This window comes from Beta vulgaris, chromosome 4 (genome assembly GCF_026745355.1).
Source record: "Beta vulgaris subsp. vulgaris cultivar EL10 chromosome 4, EL10.2, whole genome shotgun sequence".
Classification (NCBI taxonomy): domain Eukaryota; kingdom Viridiplantae; phylum Streptophyta; class Magnoliopsida; order Caryophyllales; family Amaranthaceae; genus Beta; species Beta vulgaris.
In genome coordinates this window covers 56,559,316-56,577,549 of record NC_079205.1, presented here as the reverse complement: position 1 = coordinate 56,577,549, position 18,234 = coordinate 56,559,316, and the positions used below count along the sequence as shown (strand labels likewise).

General features: G+C 35.4%; 1 protein-coding gene across 7 annotated transcripts; it reads right to left on the bottom strand.

Moving 5' to 3' along the window:
- Positions 1-205: 205 nt before the first annotated feature.
- LOC104890592 (uncharacterized) lies at positions 206-14,580 on the bottom strand. 7 transcript variants are annotated; one of them, XM_048643379.2, is made up of 10 exons: positions 14,391-14,580; positions 13,980-14,073; positions 12,471-12,634; positions 12,283-12,348; positions 12,111-12,153; positions 10,920-10,974; positions 9,676-9,724; positions 5,456-5,523; positions 2,813-2,921; positions 206-598 (listed from the first exon to the last, which is right to left on the bottom strand). In XM_048643379.2, exons 3-10 carry the CDS (start codon positions 12,624-12,626, stop codon positions 485-487), a joined length of 660 nt encoding a protein of 219 aa, XP_048499336.1. In that variant the 5' UTR covers positions 12,627-12,634; positions 13,980-14,073; positions 14,391-14,580; the 3' UTR covers positions 206-484. The 7 variants fall into 7 exon arrangements, with proteins under 7 accessions (XP_048499336.1, XP_057250383.1, XP_048499334.1 ...); XM_057394400.1 differs by lacking the exon at positions 13,980-14,073 and adding an exon at positions 13,295-13,420; XM_048643377.2 differs by lacking the exon at positions 13,980-14,073 and adding an exon at positions 13,295-13,389.
- Positions 14,581-18,234: the final 3,654 nt, after the last annotated feature.

The window sequence follows — 18,234 nt, the reverse complement described above, 5'->3', positions numbered from 1 at the left end:
GAGATATGTGTATTCAAAGGCAGCCTTATGTCATCCTTTTTACACACATTCTATCAAACACCGTCAAGGCACCATTCAAGGCACTATTCTTACATGTTGCAAAACTATGAACCCCATCCTCAATCGACTATTTCGTAATTTCAAAATTGATGAGGTTTATTTAATAAGGGATATTTTATTAGGCTCTTTTGTAATAATTCTCGAGTAGTTGAAACTCTGTGAATTAATTTAAATGATCTCATATTTACAAAGGATGAAAAACTTCCAAAAACTATTTAGGAAAAAAAAAATTCCGCGCAAAGAGTAACTCGACCATTATTTTTGAGATTCAATTTAAAGCCTCACTATTTAGGAAAAACTTTGAATCTCTTTTCTGTTCCAAATTTATGTAGGATGTGAATTTCGATGGATGGAGGTTTGGAACCCAACTCAAGGACGAAATCAATGTTGAGTCAAAACGATGAGTCCATGAGTACATTGTATCTTAGTCTACTTTGACGTAATGCTTCCAACAGCTAGGAAAAAATAGCATCAAAGACGTCACCATGCCAATCGCATAGCCAACCAGTGCTCCATATGTGACGCATATAGGCCATTCCTGCAATTTGAGTTAAACATACAAAAGATATTAGAGCAAAAGACTAGTTCATAAACCGTTTGGTACCGAACAAGTACATACTAGATTTAGCGCACGAATTAAGAAATAAACTTAAAAGAGAGTAGAGACATACACAAACAAAAGCTACATTTGTATATACAAATTTATGGTTGTACGAATAAAATGATTTACATCCAAAAATTATATTTCAAAAATATTTGTTAATCTATAAGCGATATGTATTTTGAATATCCATAAGTTCTTTATATCATCCCTATACATTATTGTACATCCTTTTAAGGTATGTTTGTAATTCTAAGAGGTGTGATCTTATATCTATGAATTATGTTTGTACAAATATAAACTATATATGTTTGTACTCACCATGTACATCCCAAGCTAGCCAGACTCAAGTTAGAAATCTAAGTGAAGTTTCTAACGAGTTCATTCATCGTGATGACACATCATAATGGGAATGCTCCGGAACCCCATACAAGAAGAAATGCTTCTGACATCATGCATTTCGTTCTAGTGCTTTTTTTATTCTAAGTTGATAAAATTGAAACTTTGTGCACACTAACCTAATCTGACTTAACATGCAATACCTCTTGGGAGTGGGGGTAAGGGTAAGAGGAAACCCCCAATCTCAAATTTCTCATATTTGATCCCACGGCCGTAAAGTTGCATACCTTACCACTCGACCAAACTCTTTTAGGTTCTTTTTTATAATTAAACGGAAATTATGTATAGACAAGGCAATAAAAATACATAATTTGTTTCATAAATATAGAGGACAAGTTATCCCAAAAAGAACAAAATTAAAGCCTAAATATCCCGCAATCTTTGCTTAGACTAATGGAGGTGGCTCCATTCTAGAAATCTCAACATTGCTTTCAAACCACAAAACCTAACTATAACCATGAGGTTTCTTTTCCATAAATCTTTTTGTTCCTTATTCAAGCTATAATCAACCTCAACATGCGAAATGTAGTACATTGTCCACCAAAATCAACTTGAACCACAAAAGGTCAATGTCACCACAAAATTCCAACATCCATTATCACCAATCACTATCACACAAACTCCACAAATCAAGTAGCCACAAGCAATAGGAAGAGCAATACTGGATACCATCCAGACCCCACAGCACCTCTCTCGCCTTCTAACTCTCATCTTCTATGATATGCTCCTCAGCCTATGATTTGGTTTGTTTGGAAAATAACAGATCGTTTATTTGCTATTTGGTTCAGGATATGCCCCAAACCACACCAAACGAAACCGTGAACGCTCCTACGAGTCTTGACTCTTGACAATTAACGTAATAGTTCTTTTATTTTATCAGGGTGCTCTTCAGACTCATTCATCAGCCTGCTTCAAAATATCTTTCAGTGCACCTTTCTACTAATTCCTTTGAATAGAGCCATAGACGCTCGAGAAGCTTTCTTGTCCAGGTCTGGTCTGCTTAAGATGCTGTCAAACTAGAAAGTCGAAACTAAGAAAGCTGAGGGTTCTTTCTCTATACACACATGTATGGGAAAGAATATGGCTCAGATAGATACAAAGGCATAATGTGCATCAAAAACACATGTATACAAAAACATTGACACACACTAGAGAAAGGCCAATCCGAAATTCACTACCCGGATCTTAGATTGCCAAATATCTGATCACCTGTAGTTTATTCTTAAATCTTGATAGGCCTATAGTCTACTTTCTAAATCGCTTCCTTTGATTCTCTAAATTGCTTTATCAAGCTTGGCCTCAGCTCTATTATATAATCTTCTAAAACATTCCAAAACAAAAGAAATGTGGGTTCGAGTTAACAGAACAAAGGATGTAGAGTTAAGAGCATCCTTTATTTGAGAATGATGGATATCAAAATCCACAACAGATCATGTCCCTCAAGTTGCACGTTGCTTTCTATCACATCGTTTCAAATAAGGTTTTACCATAACATTCGTCGTATTTAGAACCAGTCATCCTCAGTTCTAGTATTTCTTGAATGGTTCTCATCTAATAAAGTAGTCCGATACTCCCATTCCACCAATATCTCATGGTCTTATACTCTTTGCCTTAAACATGAAGCTAGTCTGATTGCCATTTCATAATATCTTTCCTCCAGTTTTGAGCTTCTCGTTGTTAGAACATCAACTTGATAGCCTTTAACGAAAATAAAGAAACAGATAGAACAGTTTATAGAAACATATATATTACCTGCCATGGCCTCTCCCAATCAAGTGGCATTGGCCAGGCCCCAAACCAGGACCCGATGACAGAACCAAGTGCTGGAAGGCAAACCATATAATCAATAGATCCTGTTGGCCTGAAAGTGCATATATAAGGAAAGTTGCATGCTATACTTGACAGATGGTAAAAAAAAATCTTAATACCTTCATCACAAAATATAGAACATTGGACGGAATTCATATTTTAATAATTAAGATTGAATGTAGAAACTACAGAGTGCAGTTTTAGTGGATTGTGTGAAACAAGTCCAGCATGGCAGCACACTCTAATTATTCTATTGGTGAACAGCAGCAAAGTCTATTGCTGGTAGCCTTAAGAACAGGAACTTTTTTATGTCAGATATCTTAGCAAACTTTGATGAACTTGCTCACATGGACAGACCTGCCAGAGTCTCGCCATTTACTACTGTGGTAAGGCATACCTATTCACTGGTTAATAATGCCCTTCATGATCCGTTTAAGAGAGAATAGTGCATTGAAGAATAGCAGGTGATTCATTTGTCAACCTGGGTATATATGTACATGCTACAAATATATTGGTGGATCATTTAGAGCAAAGCTTTGCTGGCAAGCTTCTAAGTCCTCTTTTATGAGACTTTCACATAGTTGAAGTCATGTGCTTAATTTTGAGCATGTCGTCCTTTCTTGATTTCGCTAACAAGGCTATTACATGATGCTGAAACTTGGACACCCAATGATTTATTGTCTCAACCCGCTGATGTATTTAGATGATTCTATGAGCCTTGGTGCATGAATTATTATCCTTTGCCCTTCATTATACAAAAACATCCCTCAGGAAGTCTATTCAGACAGCGCTATCAAAACTTGGCAAATCTATCTTTATTTTCTGTAATTTCCATTATTATCAATCAAATATCATCTTCTTTCTTTATTTCTTGCCAAAATATCCAGTTAATTACAGCTTTAAGTGCAAATCAGGGAAAACATGTGAAAATGAAGAGTAGAAAAAAAAAAATCATATGACATGCACATTCACAGTCAGCACCGGAAACTTAAGTCAACATACCAAAAAGTGACATTTGTACTCTTTCACAACCTTTTGGATGACAAAAAAAGTTTCTAACATAATAAACAAAATTATAGGTAGTTTTTTTTCAAAATAACTCTTACACAGGTTACCTTTCTGGAAAAAAATGCATAACAAGCTATAGTTTCTTACTAATAGCTTGTTCAGAATATAAATTATATCTGTTTTCAGTTAATTCCCACTAGATTGACTAAATAAAGTTACATAATATTATACTTTTTGTGATAAGGATTTTCTATCAGATGTATTGTTTTTACTACATAGCTTTATACAGAAATTGGAATAAAACAGAGTTCACACCAAATGCTTCACGTGATTTTAGCATAATTAGAAATTCTGAATGACTTAATGTCATAAATCTGTAAAATAGGATGAATAGATAGCATTGCGATACAAACTCGGTTATTCTTACAATAAACTTAACTACTTAAGACTTATAACATCACCTTCCTTTCCAAAAAAATAAGTCTCCACAAATAAGTCTAGATGATTAGATCTCCTGGTCTTAGAATCTGACCTACTGTTCCATACTTCCATGCATTATGTTTGTCTTCATGTTTCATTGGTTCACTCACATGCTATGTTACATGGACATAGGTATGCGTATCAGATACGGGTATACAGCTTTTAGAAATGATATTTTTCAGATTCCCCTTATGTAATCTCAATTTAAATTTTCTCAAACTGTAATTTATCTTTTAAACAAAAAATAAATAAGTAATTAATGTACAAATCTGGTAAACATATTAAGAATCTGTTTAAAAACACAAAAAGTATACTTCTATATAACAAGGTTGAAAACAAAAGCAATAACTAATCTCCCTTTCGAACATACTCACAACAGTTAGGACTACTAATTTACAGCTCTATGACATCACGTGGTTTTTTTATTACCTTACCCCCCCCCCCAACTAAGTTTAAAATAGATGCTAAGGAAGAGAAATATATCACTTGACTTTTCAGATTCCCTTCACCAGTTCACCTTTGTGCACTCCCCTTATTGATCGCCTAAGATGAAATAGCCAGCAAGGTCACGGAAAAATTAGCATCATTATACACGAGTGTACGACTCAAGTACTCAACCTTCCGAGCAAAAGCCCCAATATATCAAGTACTATTAACAACCTAGCATGTCATCCAAACCCCAAATCTGGAATCCCTCCTCTATGTTCTTTTTATCTTTACATAAATTAAAATAAGAATATCTCCTTATCCCATATTCACAATATAACCTAATCAAGCCTTGCATGAATGTAATTGACCTCTCTTATCAGCACTCTGAAGTCTAAACCTATTCCAGCACCTACACACCACCCCTCCCCCCACGGTGGCCAATGCACCAAGTCTCTTACAAATGGTTAAAAGTAGTAAAAATGTATCCAGGTCTTATAAGTTATATCATATCTTTCGACAGCCAATTCCAGCTAAAGTAGCAAGGAAAGAAAAAACTTGTTAAAGTTCTTAAATAATTATAGATACATATTTTCATTCATGAGAAAAGTGTAAATCAAATGAAAAGAAACAGCAACGATATTATGGCATATAGAAAATCAGAGAAGTTACCTGATTTTCGCAAAAATTCGCTGCCAGTCTACCCAAGATGCACCAAAGACAGCAGCAGCTGGTGAGAACTGCCAAAGCGTATCGTATAGTACCATTAGAAACTCCAAGAACTCATGACGCATAGGTAAAGCATGACAAGTTCGATTAAAGAAAAGACTAGAACCATATTATTGCTTGCTTGTCTTGAAACAGAAGTACTCCTAAGTCCTATCTCCATTGCCCCAGGTATTTTAGAATTCAAAAGAATTCTTAAACAATAAGATTAAAGAAATAGTATCTAAAAATTTATAGGTAGTCTTTTCTTTTACTATGTAAACTCTTCATCTCATACAAGCATTGAAAAAAATAGCTGAAAGCTAAGTTGCTATAAACATAATCTATTGGTCGTGTTCCACAAATCTTGTCATTAATACAGCAATTGTGAAAACTAGTTCCGGAGTGTGTCGATCTTACAAAAAAACACAAAAAGGCTTCATGACCACTTATGTGAGGAGGATGCACGAAGCCTAGGTGCAGGTGTGTAAATCTCGTAGGCAAGGCACACCGTTGGAGCTAAAAACCAATAAATTCTATAGCATATTTTGTACTCGAAACAACATCTCTTATTAATTATATTATAAATGTATATAATACTCGTGCTTTTGGAAGCTGAGGTCTACTTAATTCCTGCATCAACTGTAGAAGGGGGTCTTTCTTTTATCTAATCACGTTTGCCTAGTATGTCCAGTATATGTTAGCAGCACATGTCCCTTCATTGGTTTCACATAGCGGTAAACAAAACTATAACATCAATAAAGTAGCACTTCTCTACCAGAAAGTTGTCACCCTATGTTCTTTTTCTATGTACAACCTGGCAACCTGCATAAAGGGATGTTAACGAGCCGATTGGGTTGCTCGGCTCGTAACACTTTTACTCGAACTCGAGCCGAGTCTCGAGCTTTTTTGAGCTTAAATATTTTAGTTCAATTTACCTTAAAACTCAACTTAAGTTAAAATATTATATTACATAAATTCTATAAATAGGTTTTTACTACTTACTTAGAGCTTTTCACAAGTATGCTGCACAATTTAAGTCTAACTTTTCTTTAATTTCTATAATATGGAAAATAATATAGCTAAAACATATTTCGAGTGTGCTCATGAACTTTTCAAATCGAACTTTCCTATACTCGGCTCTAGAAAATTTTGAGCCAAGCTTAAATAGTTTGCGAGCCACCTAGGCTCATTAACACACCCCTATCACCTGTCCATGACTCTGCAGTCCACACTAAGTCCTTCCCAAAAGAATCCAAGGGCTTCTCAACTGCCCAGCAATGTAGATCTCCTAGGTTCACTTATCTTTTCTAAACAAGAAAGATCAGAGTAAACTCTGATTAGTGTATGCAAAGCTTTGGAGAAACTGATAGCTAAGGTCTTCCTCAAGACTCCGCACTTAGTCCTTGCCTCCAAAGCACTCCACACTCAGAAAACTCAAGAATCTCCCTAGTTATGTTCAGAGGAGTTCTTTAGTTTATCGGACATTGAAGTATATGCATAACTGTAGACTTTCATAAAGCTAAATATGTCTTTGTAAGAGTGACATATGATGGATTATCTTTATGTTGTTCCCATATTGTAGGATGGTAGTTTTTCAGAAATTTGTCATTTAATGCACTTTATTTTATTGCACCGTTCGATGTTTTCAATGCATATGCATTTCCAGACATTACCTTGTAAATTAAGAAACATCCTTCCCATTATGGCGACCGTTTCCCTAAGGAATAAGTTTGTATTTTCTAGACCATGTCTTTGTTACCACCCTTTTGTTTTCCAGGCTTTGGCAACTCGCATTATTTGACCTTTTATCCTTCCTACAGCATTAGTTTAGTCATTTCAGCATCTATAGCTTCAATAGCCATGATTCCAGTACTCCTAGGCTCCTAGCAGACACCAAATGGAAGGGGGTCAGACCTGTCGCCTCTCTCTTATAGTCTTATAGGTCCTACAGGCCCATACTCCATAGGGTAACAATCATGTAAATTCCTAGCCATTTTAGCAATCCCTCAGCTGATGTTTGTAGATTCAAATTGTTCATTGACCTTATCATAGTAATGACTTGAATGAAACTTCAGGATGAAGTACTTCTCCAAACATTCATTGAACTGAAAGAGCCTAGATACTGAAGCTTGGTCTACAACTATAGATTCTAAGATTTCCAAACTTGGTCAACATTCCTACTTCCAGGAAATAGGCCAATGTACTAGTGTTAATGATTTAAAGGCCTGAGCATCAACCCACTTTGAGAACTAATCAGTGATGATTAAAATATAGGAGTGCCCCCAAAATGATAAAGGGTGAATAGCTCTTATTGCATCCATTGTCCAACCTCTAAACGGCCAAGGCTTTATGACATATTTCAATTATGTTTTCAGAGCTCTACTGATAGGTCTAAACCTCTTACATTGCTAAAACCATAACTATGGATCAGTCATCTCATCTTTAAACCATAATGATGTGCCCCACATAGGCCATACTTCTACCATGAAAGTCAAGGCCTTTCCTGCATCAATACATTTTAGCAAGGTCTCTCTTGTAAAGTTCTCCATAATCAAGGAAGTACTTGATTGCAGCCATCCTTACTCAGAACCTTAATGTCCCAACCAATATCCTGGTTATCTTGTGGATTTTAACCAAATACTCCAATTGTTGTTTTCCTATCATAATAGTGTCATCAGTAGATTCTTGAGTTTTTTTTGGAGATGTTTGTTGAGCTAGCTCATCAACAATATCATTCTTCTCTCTAGGTATGTACTATGAACTGATATTTTAGGGGAGGGTAATTTAGGTATTATCGTAATTAGTAGCTTGGGGAATAAGCTAGGTAGTTGTGCTAGGGTAATTACACTATATATAGGGATAATTAGAGAGAGAAGGACATGTTGAAAATTGTTGAGAATATTAGGGACCTTTTAAGAGTTCATTTGGGAGTGTGTCAAGTCACTCGAATACTTGGCAATCTATCTTTTATTTCTGTAATTTTCAGCTTATCAATCAAATCTTCATCTTCTTCCTCAATTTATGCATTTATTGGTGTCCAAGCTATGTTGATTCATAGCAGTATGTGGACAAACTCAATGTGATTAAAGGTTTTGGCCAAGGTCTCTACCTTAGACACACATCTGACTGCCACTGGGGCTATGCTTTTGATCATTGATGAGGTAATGAGTTGATATCAGGAGGGAGGGTAATTTAGGTATTATCTTGATTTTTAGCTTGGGGAATAAGGTAAGTAGTTTATTAAGGAAAAACTAAGGGGTAACTAGAAAGAAAAGGTTATGTTGAAAATTGGTGAAAAGTAGTCCGTCAGTTTCATTGGGAGAGTGTGATTCCTCTCGAAAAAGTGGCTAGGTTGCAATCGGTGATTAATCATATCATCACTTGCACTTCTCTAATCGTCTTTCTCACTTCCTATAATCTCCCCTTTCTGCCATTAATTTACTGTTTTTGGGTCTCCTATGTATGTTTATTCATTACAGATGACGAGTTGTGAGTCTCCAAAGATCTCTCCTATCTATGTTTATTCATTACAGATGACGAGTTGTGAGTCTCCAAAGACTATCACCTTAGTGCCTCAGTGCAACTCATGCCTTATGAAACTAAGGTTTGGTTGATTATAAGAGGTAGAAATTCCTGAAATTATGTGGAACTATTACCTAAGGGGTATTAAGTGAGTCATTCCATTTTGTGCGAAATAAAAATTTTCTACTAATTTTGTCAACCTACCAACTATTTAATTACACACTACTCATCGAACTTTTACTTCTATACCAACCAAACAACCACATGGTAAAAATTTAGCAAAGATCTGAAAATATTACAACTCACCAAGGATACTAAGCAGAACCAACAGCCTAGGAGATCACCGTCACCAAATGTCATCAGTTAAGCACTAGAGCAAGTAGGCTGAAAGTCAATAATTATGTAATGGAAAAGCTTTCCATAGAGTAAATGAGATAGATCTCTATAGCCAAAACAATAAGACATAGGACTAAGCAAAACAAGAATGAATTGCTACAAGGTCACCATCACCAAGCATCGATAATTTAAAAATGAAAAGCTAGACTGAACTGAAAGTTAAAAGTTAAGGATAAGTTTGCCACAGAGTAAATGATGAACACAAGGGCCCATTTGAGTGGGTGCCTCTATGTGCGTTAGGGATAGATAGAGAGCATTCACTTAACTGCAAATGATGACATCAGCAAAGACCAGTTGATTGTGCTCAGCATATACCTGTCCCACAAAGAAATATATAGCACTAGTAAATAATCTTACCTATGCCTTCACTACAAATGAGAAAATGAAGTGAATGTGGATTTTTCACGAGAACTTCGTTTCATGTTCAGAGAATATGTTTATCCTTGCTTTCATACGATGGTCATGGTTGATACTGACCACAAACTGCGCAGTTTTATTGGTCTTTTTGTGAATGAAATATTAAAAATTGGGGAATTGTACAAAAGAAATCTTGTGGGATCTAGGTGATGTTCACTTTGTACCAACATTTTCCACTTTGCAATGCAACACACTTTATCATTATTAATTTATTATCATGGTGAGAAGCCTTCTTAGTGAAAACCACTAATGGCACAATTGTAATTTCATCCACAATTTATTATCTTTAAGCCCAAAAGAAGCTATGAGGGGAAAAAAACACATTCTCACAAGCTCACTGTTGTCATTAATTAATGGAAGTAAATGATAGTTTTGGTTGCCAGCTGCGACCATGTAATTGAAAATCAGCCATTCCATTATGTAACGGAATTGGAAGTTGTTGTTCCGAGAAATCCCGTTATAGAACGCCGCGACAAAAACCACGTCCTTCTCGCTGTCGTCCGTCACATAACAGTGACTTGCCGCGTTAGAGCATTCTTTGATCCATTACATCCGTTCTTTTGACAGTAATGGCGAAAGAAAAAGCATAAATAGTAACAAAAGCAACATGCACGCACTAAAGAAGGGAGAATAAAATTAGTGGGGGCCCAAATGAGAGATGATGCATGTATTGTGAAACGGAGACAATCTATATACATTTCCAAAAAAAAAAAAGGTACTAGGCTACTTGCAAGATTCGAATCCTACAAAATTGAAAATTGATGACATTTAAAGTCCAATAATAGTTACTCCCTACATTCTTATTTAATAGTTACACTTTACTTCGACTTTTTTACACTTAAAACTTTGAGCATTAATATCTTTAATTGTGTATTTGTTAAAGTTACAAAAAGTTGATATTTCGAAAATACATATAAAAGACAAAAGAGTCAAAGTGGTGAAATGAATAGTGCAAATATACCAAATGTAACTATCAAAAAATGGAGGCAGTGCTTTCTTTCACTTTGTTAGTCATAAATTATTTTAGGCTCAACCTGTCATTCATTTGCAGAATTCTATTGACAAGATTAATCATGGCCCTTTTTTTACATACTTTGAGCCAACTGGAGCACCCAAGCTAATAGCTCCAAGAGCAAAGACAAAAGCTCCTGCAGCAAACAAGGGATAGGTATTACTGACTCAACTTTACCTGCTAATAGAGGCAATAATTTGTGAAAAAGCATAGACAAACAACAAGCATGGGTATAATCCCATAAGACCTTTTAATCTGCATAAATGAATGTCCTAGACCATGAGGACTGTAATTAGGACATAGTTTTGAAAACTCCCACTGAGTACATTAGATAGTCTTATACATTACTAGATACCCAAGAAGACCACCAATTTACACATTCTCAAAACCCCAGAGATGGGTTATACAGAATCGCCTACACAGCATACAAACCTATTGCTCCCCGACACGAGGAAATAGACATGAGTTTAAAATAGCAGTACCCCAGAGGAGAAACTTGCGTCCCCCCCCCCAACCAAGTAGAAGTTAGATCGAAAAGATTCCATTGATTACATAATTCAAAGTTAAGGTTACGTAAAATTCTAATAGCATTCCCAATGCCCGACTTGAGAGCCTCAAGGAATTTGAATAGTGTTATGCTGCTTTTTTACACCACGGTAAAAGAAACAAGTCAGCATATGAGTATATGACAATCTTAACACACCAGAAGAAAGAGCACGTGTCTTTCATTACCAGATAAAGAATCCAAATTCTAGAGAAGTTATGAAAGAAACTCCCAACTTCAAGTCAGAATCGTGCAAATCAATAAAATGTGTATAGTGCCTACCTGCCTTTTAGCTACCCTGTAATCCCTTCTCGCCCTTGCATATGGCAAGGATAGTCAGGCGAGGAACCATAAATTCTTGGAAAGAGAATGGAGTGAACTAGAAATTTCTCAGAAAGGACAAGATGTCGCTTTCGTAATGATAACCTCATCATTCATGCCTTTCAACCCTGATTGAAACAGATACTCAACACAACATTCAAATGACACCAATTAGAGCTAAGCATGGCTAAACACTATGAGAGTTATAAAGCATAAATCACTAGAAACTTCATAACCATTAATCACTTATAAAGACAGACTTTTTTTTTCACCTCTTAATGCGTCAAACTAAATTCAACAGAAGCTAGGTGCTACAATCCAGCAGCCAAAAGTCCATGACCCTAGAAAGTAACTCAAAGAGATGGAGATTTGAGAATACTGGGATAAAGAGAAAGAGTAAATCACACCTGCAAAAAGTCCCAGTAGTCCGCGTCCTGCCGCCCTCAAGTACTAAGAGAACCACAAAAGACCCCACAATCAATGTACTAAAGTGATCAATACATCAAATATGTATAACCCCATCCCTGTCCCCACTCCAAAAAAAGTAATAACAAAAGTGAAAGAAAAAGGCAACCATACCGAGCATCTTCCTGGGTTTTTCCTGAAAAAACTGGAAAGCAAGATTACAATGGGACACTGAGTGGCCTGCAGCAACAAGAAAGGAATTTGAACCCTTCCAAGAGGTGGCTAAAGCAAGGAAATTTACATAAAATGCAATATGGGTGAAAGAAGCTCCAGTCCAATAAGGAAGGGTGAGATTCACAAACCCAAAGTATAAGCAGAGCACGATCAGGACCAGATTTGAGATCAGCTGCACGGAAATGATGGGACACCCAGAAAGCTACTGGAATTCCCAAGCCACAGAACATATGCCACCAAAATGCACCAAATGATAAAGCCTTCAGATTTGTACTTCCTTCCATTAGCCTATCTAAAACAAATTGACAAATGTCATAAATCAGCATATGTAGGAGACTTCAGAGTGCTGATAAGAGAGGTCAATTACATTCATGCAAGGCTTCACGGGTTATGTGGTGAATGTGGGATAGATAAGGATATTTTCTTATTCTAAAGTATGTAAAGATAAAAAGAACAGAGAGGAGAGATTCCAAATTTGGAGTTTGGATGACATGGTAAATGTAAACTGTGGAGTCTAGGTTGTTGATAGTCATTGGTGAACTAAGGTTGTGTTTAGCTCAACTTAATTGGAATCGAATAAAAATAAGATAAGAGTAGATCAGATTAGATAAATAAGTTTAGATCTCACCATAATTGATATGAATCTTGATGAATGCGAGGTTTTTAAATTATTTTAATGGCGGATTGACGAATAAATTTTAGAAAGCAATGCATTCTAAAGTTGATTTTAATGGCAACAACAATATATTTTTTGTTAACAACCTATTCGAACTGAACAAGAATGATCACACTCAATGTTCAAACACAAAAGCTCGACACTAAAGCCTCATTTCATAAAAGTCCTCACTGAATATACAACTCTGGGTCTATTTTTGTAGGCAATATTACTTGTCCTACTGGGACTGAGAAAAGGAAACCTCGAAAATCGGAGATGTGGCTTTTCTTCACTCACTATGAACGCAGTTCATTCCTGCTTCCTTCCAGACTTATGAAGTAATGAAATTAGGAAACAAATCATCATATTGCCAATTGCCATGATTGATGATTCTGCAGCTCAAAAATTCAGGTGGCATGCAACCTATTAATAAAGGATATGGCACGATTTCACAATAAGACTCTTTCTAAAGGTTGTGGCAGCTCTATGAACTCCTTGAACTTAATTTCAGTAGTGCCATATAAAAGATCCAACCATTAATCACAACTATATTTACAAAAGTAGTACCATTTTCAGGACATAAAAATCAAAAATGTGGTAATGAAGTGCAAAAACAAAGTCAGACCAATCACATAATAGTGATATACAAAGTTAAATACCATAATTATAATCTCAAATCCGATTACAAGCTACAACCAACTTATCAATCTGATAATTACCAATTACAAATCACATTCGATAATTCGAAATTCAAAACATCCAATTCAATTATCCAAACCTCCTCATGTACCCACCTAACCTTCATTAGTAAAACAGTGCCTATTGATTCATTTCGCGCAATCTAAGGTCGGGCAATTATGCAACCAAAAACAATGCAATCACCTAAAAGACAATGCAATCATTACAACTAGGTTGTTAATAATTACAATATACTTATAATGAGAAGACTCAATTTTTGGTGTTACACGACATAAACACATACTAAGAATTAAGGTATGGGTGCAGGCCCGTCCCTGAGCGAGGGCAGGAGGGGAGGCCGCCCGGGGCCCAGGGATGACAACGCTTGAAAATTTGATCTGATGAAATAATCAAGAACAAGTGAATAATGGCATGAAAATATGCCCATCTACAAACTGTAACATAAATTTTGTTATCATTTAGTTCCATGAAACAAACAAACATGAATTAACAAGTTATACCATGAAATAACCAAGTATATGAGATAAAGAAAAATTAGGTTGAATTCATGAAACAAACAATAACAACCGCATAAAAACAATGGCATGAATAATCACATGAAGCAGATCTAAACATAGCAATTTGACACCAAAATTCGCAACAATAACAAAAATCGTCTGAACAAGTAGATTAATCTAAGGACCAAAAGAAGAACCTGGAACCAGCTTCTGCAATTCGAGCACGAGGAAGATGAAGAGGAAGAGGAGAGAGAAAATACGAAATTTCAGATTATTATTTGTTTTGACACACAAATTTCAGATTTGAATTGGCGTGTGTGAGAGAGACGAAAAAATGTATTAGAGTTTTTGACTGAGAGCTCAAGCATGATAGTAGAGTAGTTCTTGGAGTTGAGGGTTTAGGAGGGTACTGAACTTTGATGAAAGTATCAGTTAAGGTACTGAACTTTTAAATGTACCAGTTAGGGTAATTAAAATGGATGTCTGTTAATTTAAGGTACTGAACTTTGGTTTGTACCGTTAACCTCCCAAAAATAAAAGAAAAATATGACGTGGCATTAATTAAATAAAAAAAAGTGACATGACACATGACATTAATTATAAAAATTCCAAACTCTTTTCTCTCTCCTCTGATTCCTCACCTTCTTTTCTCTCTCCTCATATCTCAAACTCTTTTCTCTCTCCTCTGATACCTCACTTTTAAAACATCAAACAAAAAGAAAAAGAAGAAGATCATCATAAATTCATAATCACTTCTAAAACTCACCCCAGAAAAAGAATCGAGGAGACCCTTTTGAAGGAGAATTCTGGAAGCCCATGAGTAGAGGAGAGAGAGTGGGAAACCTAACAAAACGACGTAGTAAAAAGGATGGTGGACGAGATCAGCTACAGCAGAAACCACATAGTCTCTGAAACCAACGATGGAGGTTAGCCACTCCGAGAATGACCCGATGTTTGACAGGATACAGAGTGTACACCCTACTGCCGAAAGCAGTTTGGTTATTTCTTTTCCCTTACCCTCTTTCTCAGCCTCTCAGACATTCAAATTTTTGATCCTTTTGATTTATAGACTTGTGATATTTTGAATTCTAAATTTATAGAATTATAAATTTGTGAATTATGAATTCACGGATTCATGAACTGTAATTATTTATAGGTTTGTGAATCGTGAATTATGTAGATGTGTGAATTTGTTGTTACGGAATTATGATTTGTGAATTTTTGAATAAATGGGTGATATATGGTATTTAGTTGATGAAATGTGGAACTGACTGGATTTTTTGGTGTATGTTTGCGAACTTGTAGTACCATTTTGTTTAGTTCAATTCCAAGTCGTTACCCTCTTGAGGCATTGCTGTTCCCATCTTCATCTATAAGGGTATCAATGATAATTCAATTCACTCTGTACCCGTAATCTTAACGAGGTCTTGATTTAGTTCTTAATTTATGCTCTTCACATCCGGTTTCCATCACCAATTTTCGGGATGTGAGATTAATATGTTGAAATCTTACAGGCTTGTGGGCATATGTTAATCTAGGTTCTGGATTGCAGAACCTGCGTGAGTTTATTTGGGGATATAATATGATCATTGGATTTATGTGTGCCATGAATTTATGATGATCTTCTTTTTTTTTTTTTTGTTTGATGTTTTAGAAGTGAGGTATCAGAGGAGAGAGAAAAGAGTTTGGGATATGAGGAGAGAGAAAAGAAGGTGAGGAATTAGAGGAGAGAGTAAAGAGTTTGGAATTTTTATAATTAATGTCATGTGCCATGTCACCTTTTTCTTTTTAATTAATGTCACGTCATATTTTTCTTTTATTTTTGGGGATGTTAATGGTACAAACCAAAGTTCAATACCTTAAGTTAACAGACATCGAATTTGAGTACCTTAACTGGTACAAATGAAAGTTCAGTACCTTAACTGATACTTTCATTAGAGTTGAGTACCCTCCTAGACACTTAACTCGTAGTTCTTGTCTTAAAACGGAAATTCATATTATAAGTTTATCTGGTCTCGAGCAGGAGCGTATGGTTTCCTTATATTATTTTTTCTTATCATTATATAAAAAAAGTTATATCATGGGTGTAATTTTGAATTTAAATTAATTTTTTCTTCATAGTTTTAGTTTTGTACTTTTGTAAAACAATTTTCCATTTTTTTGGATTTGGAATAACGCAATTGAAGCTAGTCAAGATATTCTCTAGATTATTTCTTTAATCAATATATTAATATTTGATTTTATATATGATAATTCCATCTTTCTCCCTATGTTTTATATATCGGTTATGAGAATTATATTTTTAATTGATTAATTCCATCTTTCTCCCTGTTGGATGTGAGCTCCACCAATATTATCTCTTATGTTATAGTCAATTTAATAGGTATAGTTTAGTAAAAGCAAGTTTAAATTGAAAAACGTGAAAATTACATTAAAAGGACAACTTATTATGTTAATAGCATTTTTTGCACGCTATGCGTGCGTTGTCATATTAACGTTTTTTTTTTTTTCAATTAGTTACCCGTCGGTGTTAAAAAAATGATTAGAACATAATTTTGTAAGTCCTCAAATAAAATATTTTAAAACTTTTAATATGTTTTTGCTAAATCAATGTTTCGTAGTGTTTTTTAGTTGTTCGTTCATCTTTATTCAAATATAGTATTGATAGAATAAAATATAAAACAGAACAAAGGTCGTGCTCAAATAAAGTGGAATAAGTTTTATATCAGGTTCAATTGTTGAATATTAATAAAGTGAGAGAGTTTTATTTAGGGTTTTTTCACCAGGTACCCCTGTGGTTTTCCAAAAATCATGGGATACCCCTAATTTTTTTAAAAATGCACCAACTACCCTTTTTATTTTTAGTAAAATGCACGAAATGCCCTTAATGTCTAACAGTGTCAAGTTTTCGTTAGTCATTAGGGTTAATGAACTCTCTAACCCTAACCCTTAAACTATAATCTTAACACCCTAACACCTCACTCCAACCTTAACAACCCGACCACCACCTTCCCCCACCACTTCCCCAACCACGCAGCCCCCACCCCTTCCCCCACCCCGTCGAATCCCCCCCTCCCCACCCCCACCCCCACCCCCGTCGAAATTCCTCCTTCATTTCTTTTTCTCTCTCCTTCTTCTTCATTGATTTTTATGATTTCGAAAATGTTTTCGAAAATGGTTTCGAAATTGGTTTTCGAAAATGATTTTGAAAATGGTTTTCGCAAAAGGTTTTCGAAAATGATTTCAAAAATGATTTTCGAAATTAGTTTTAGAAGGGGCAGTGGTCTGATGGTTCGGTCTACAACGCAGGGGAGGTGGTGGTGATTGCTGCTAGGGGAGGGGGGATGTTGCCGGGGTAGGGGTGGGGGTGGGTTGGGGAAATCAAGGGGGGAGGAGACTGCTACAGGGGGTGAGGGAGGGGAGGTGCTGGTGGTTGGCTGGTGGTTGTGGGGTTAGGGTTTCAAGTTATGGGGTTAGGGTAGGGTTAGAGGTTAGGGTTTAGTTAGTTAATTAGGATTAGAGGGGTTAATTAACCCTAATGACTAACAGAAACTGTGCATTTTAGTGAAATAATAAAGGTACATTGGTGCATTTTAAAAAAATTTGGGGTACGCCATGAATTTTGAAAAACCACAGGGGTACCATTGTGAAAAAACCATTTTATTTATATAATAGAGATTACCGAATAATAATCAATATTTAGGTTTTAAAATATTATTATTATAATTATTAACATGAAATAATTCAATTTTTTTTCCTTCACATTGTATCAATCAAGTTAATTATATTGTAAATTTATTTTTTTATCAGTTTTTTCACACATATGTAAGAAGATGAAGCCATTAATGTTAATATAATATTTAATTAAAATATCAAACCCAATTCCATTGTTAACTTGTTCAACATATGACAATGAGGAAGAAGAAAATATTATTTAATATATTGGGGTATATTAGACAATTTGTAAGGGATACCATATTTGTCCTTATATAATAGAGATAACTCATGATAGCCTAGTGGTATTGGCATCACCTCCGATCC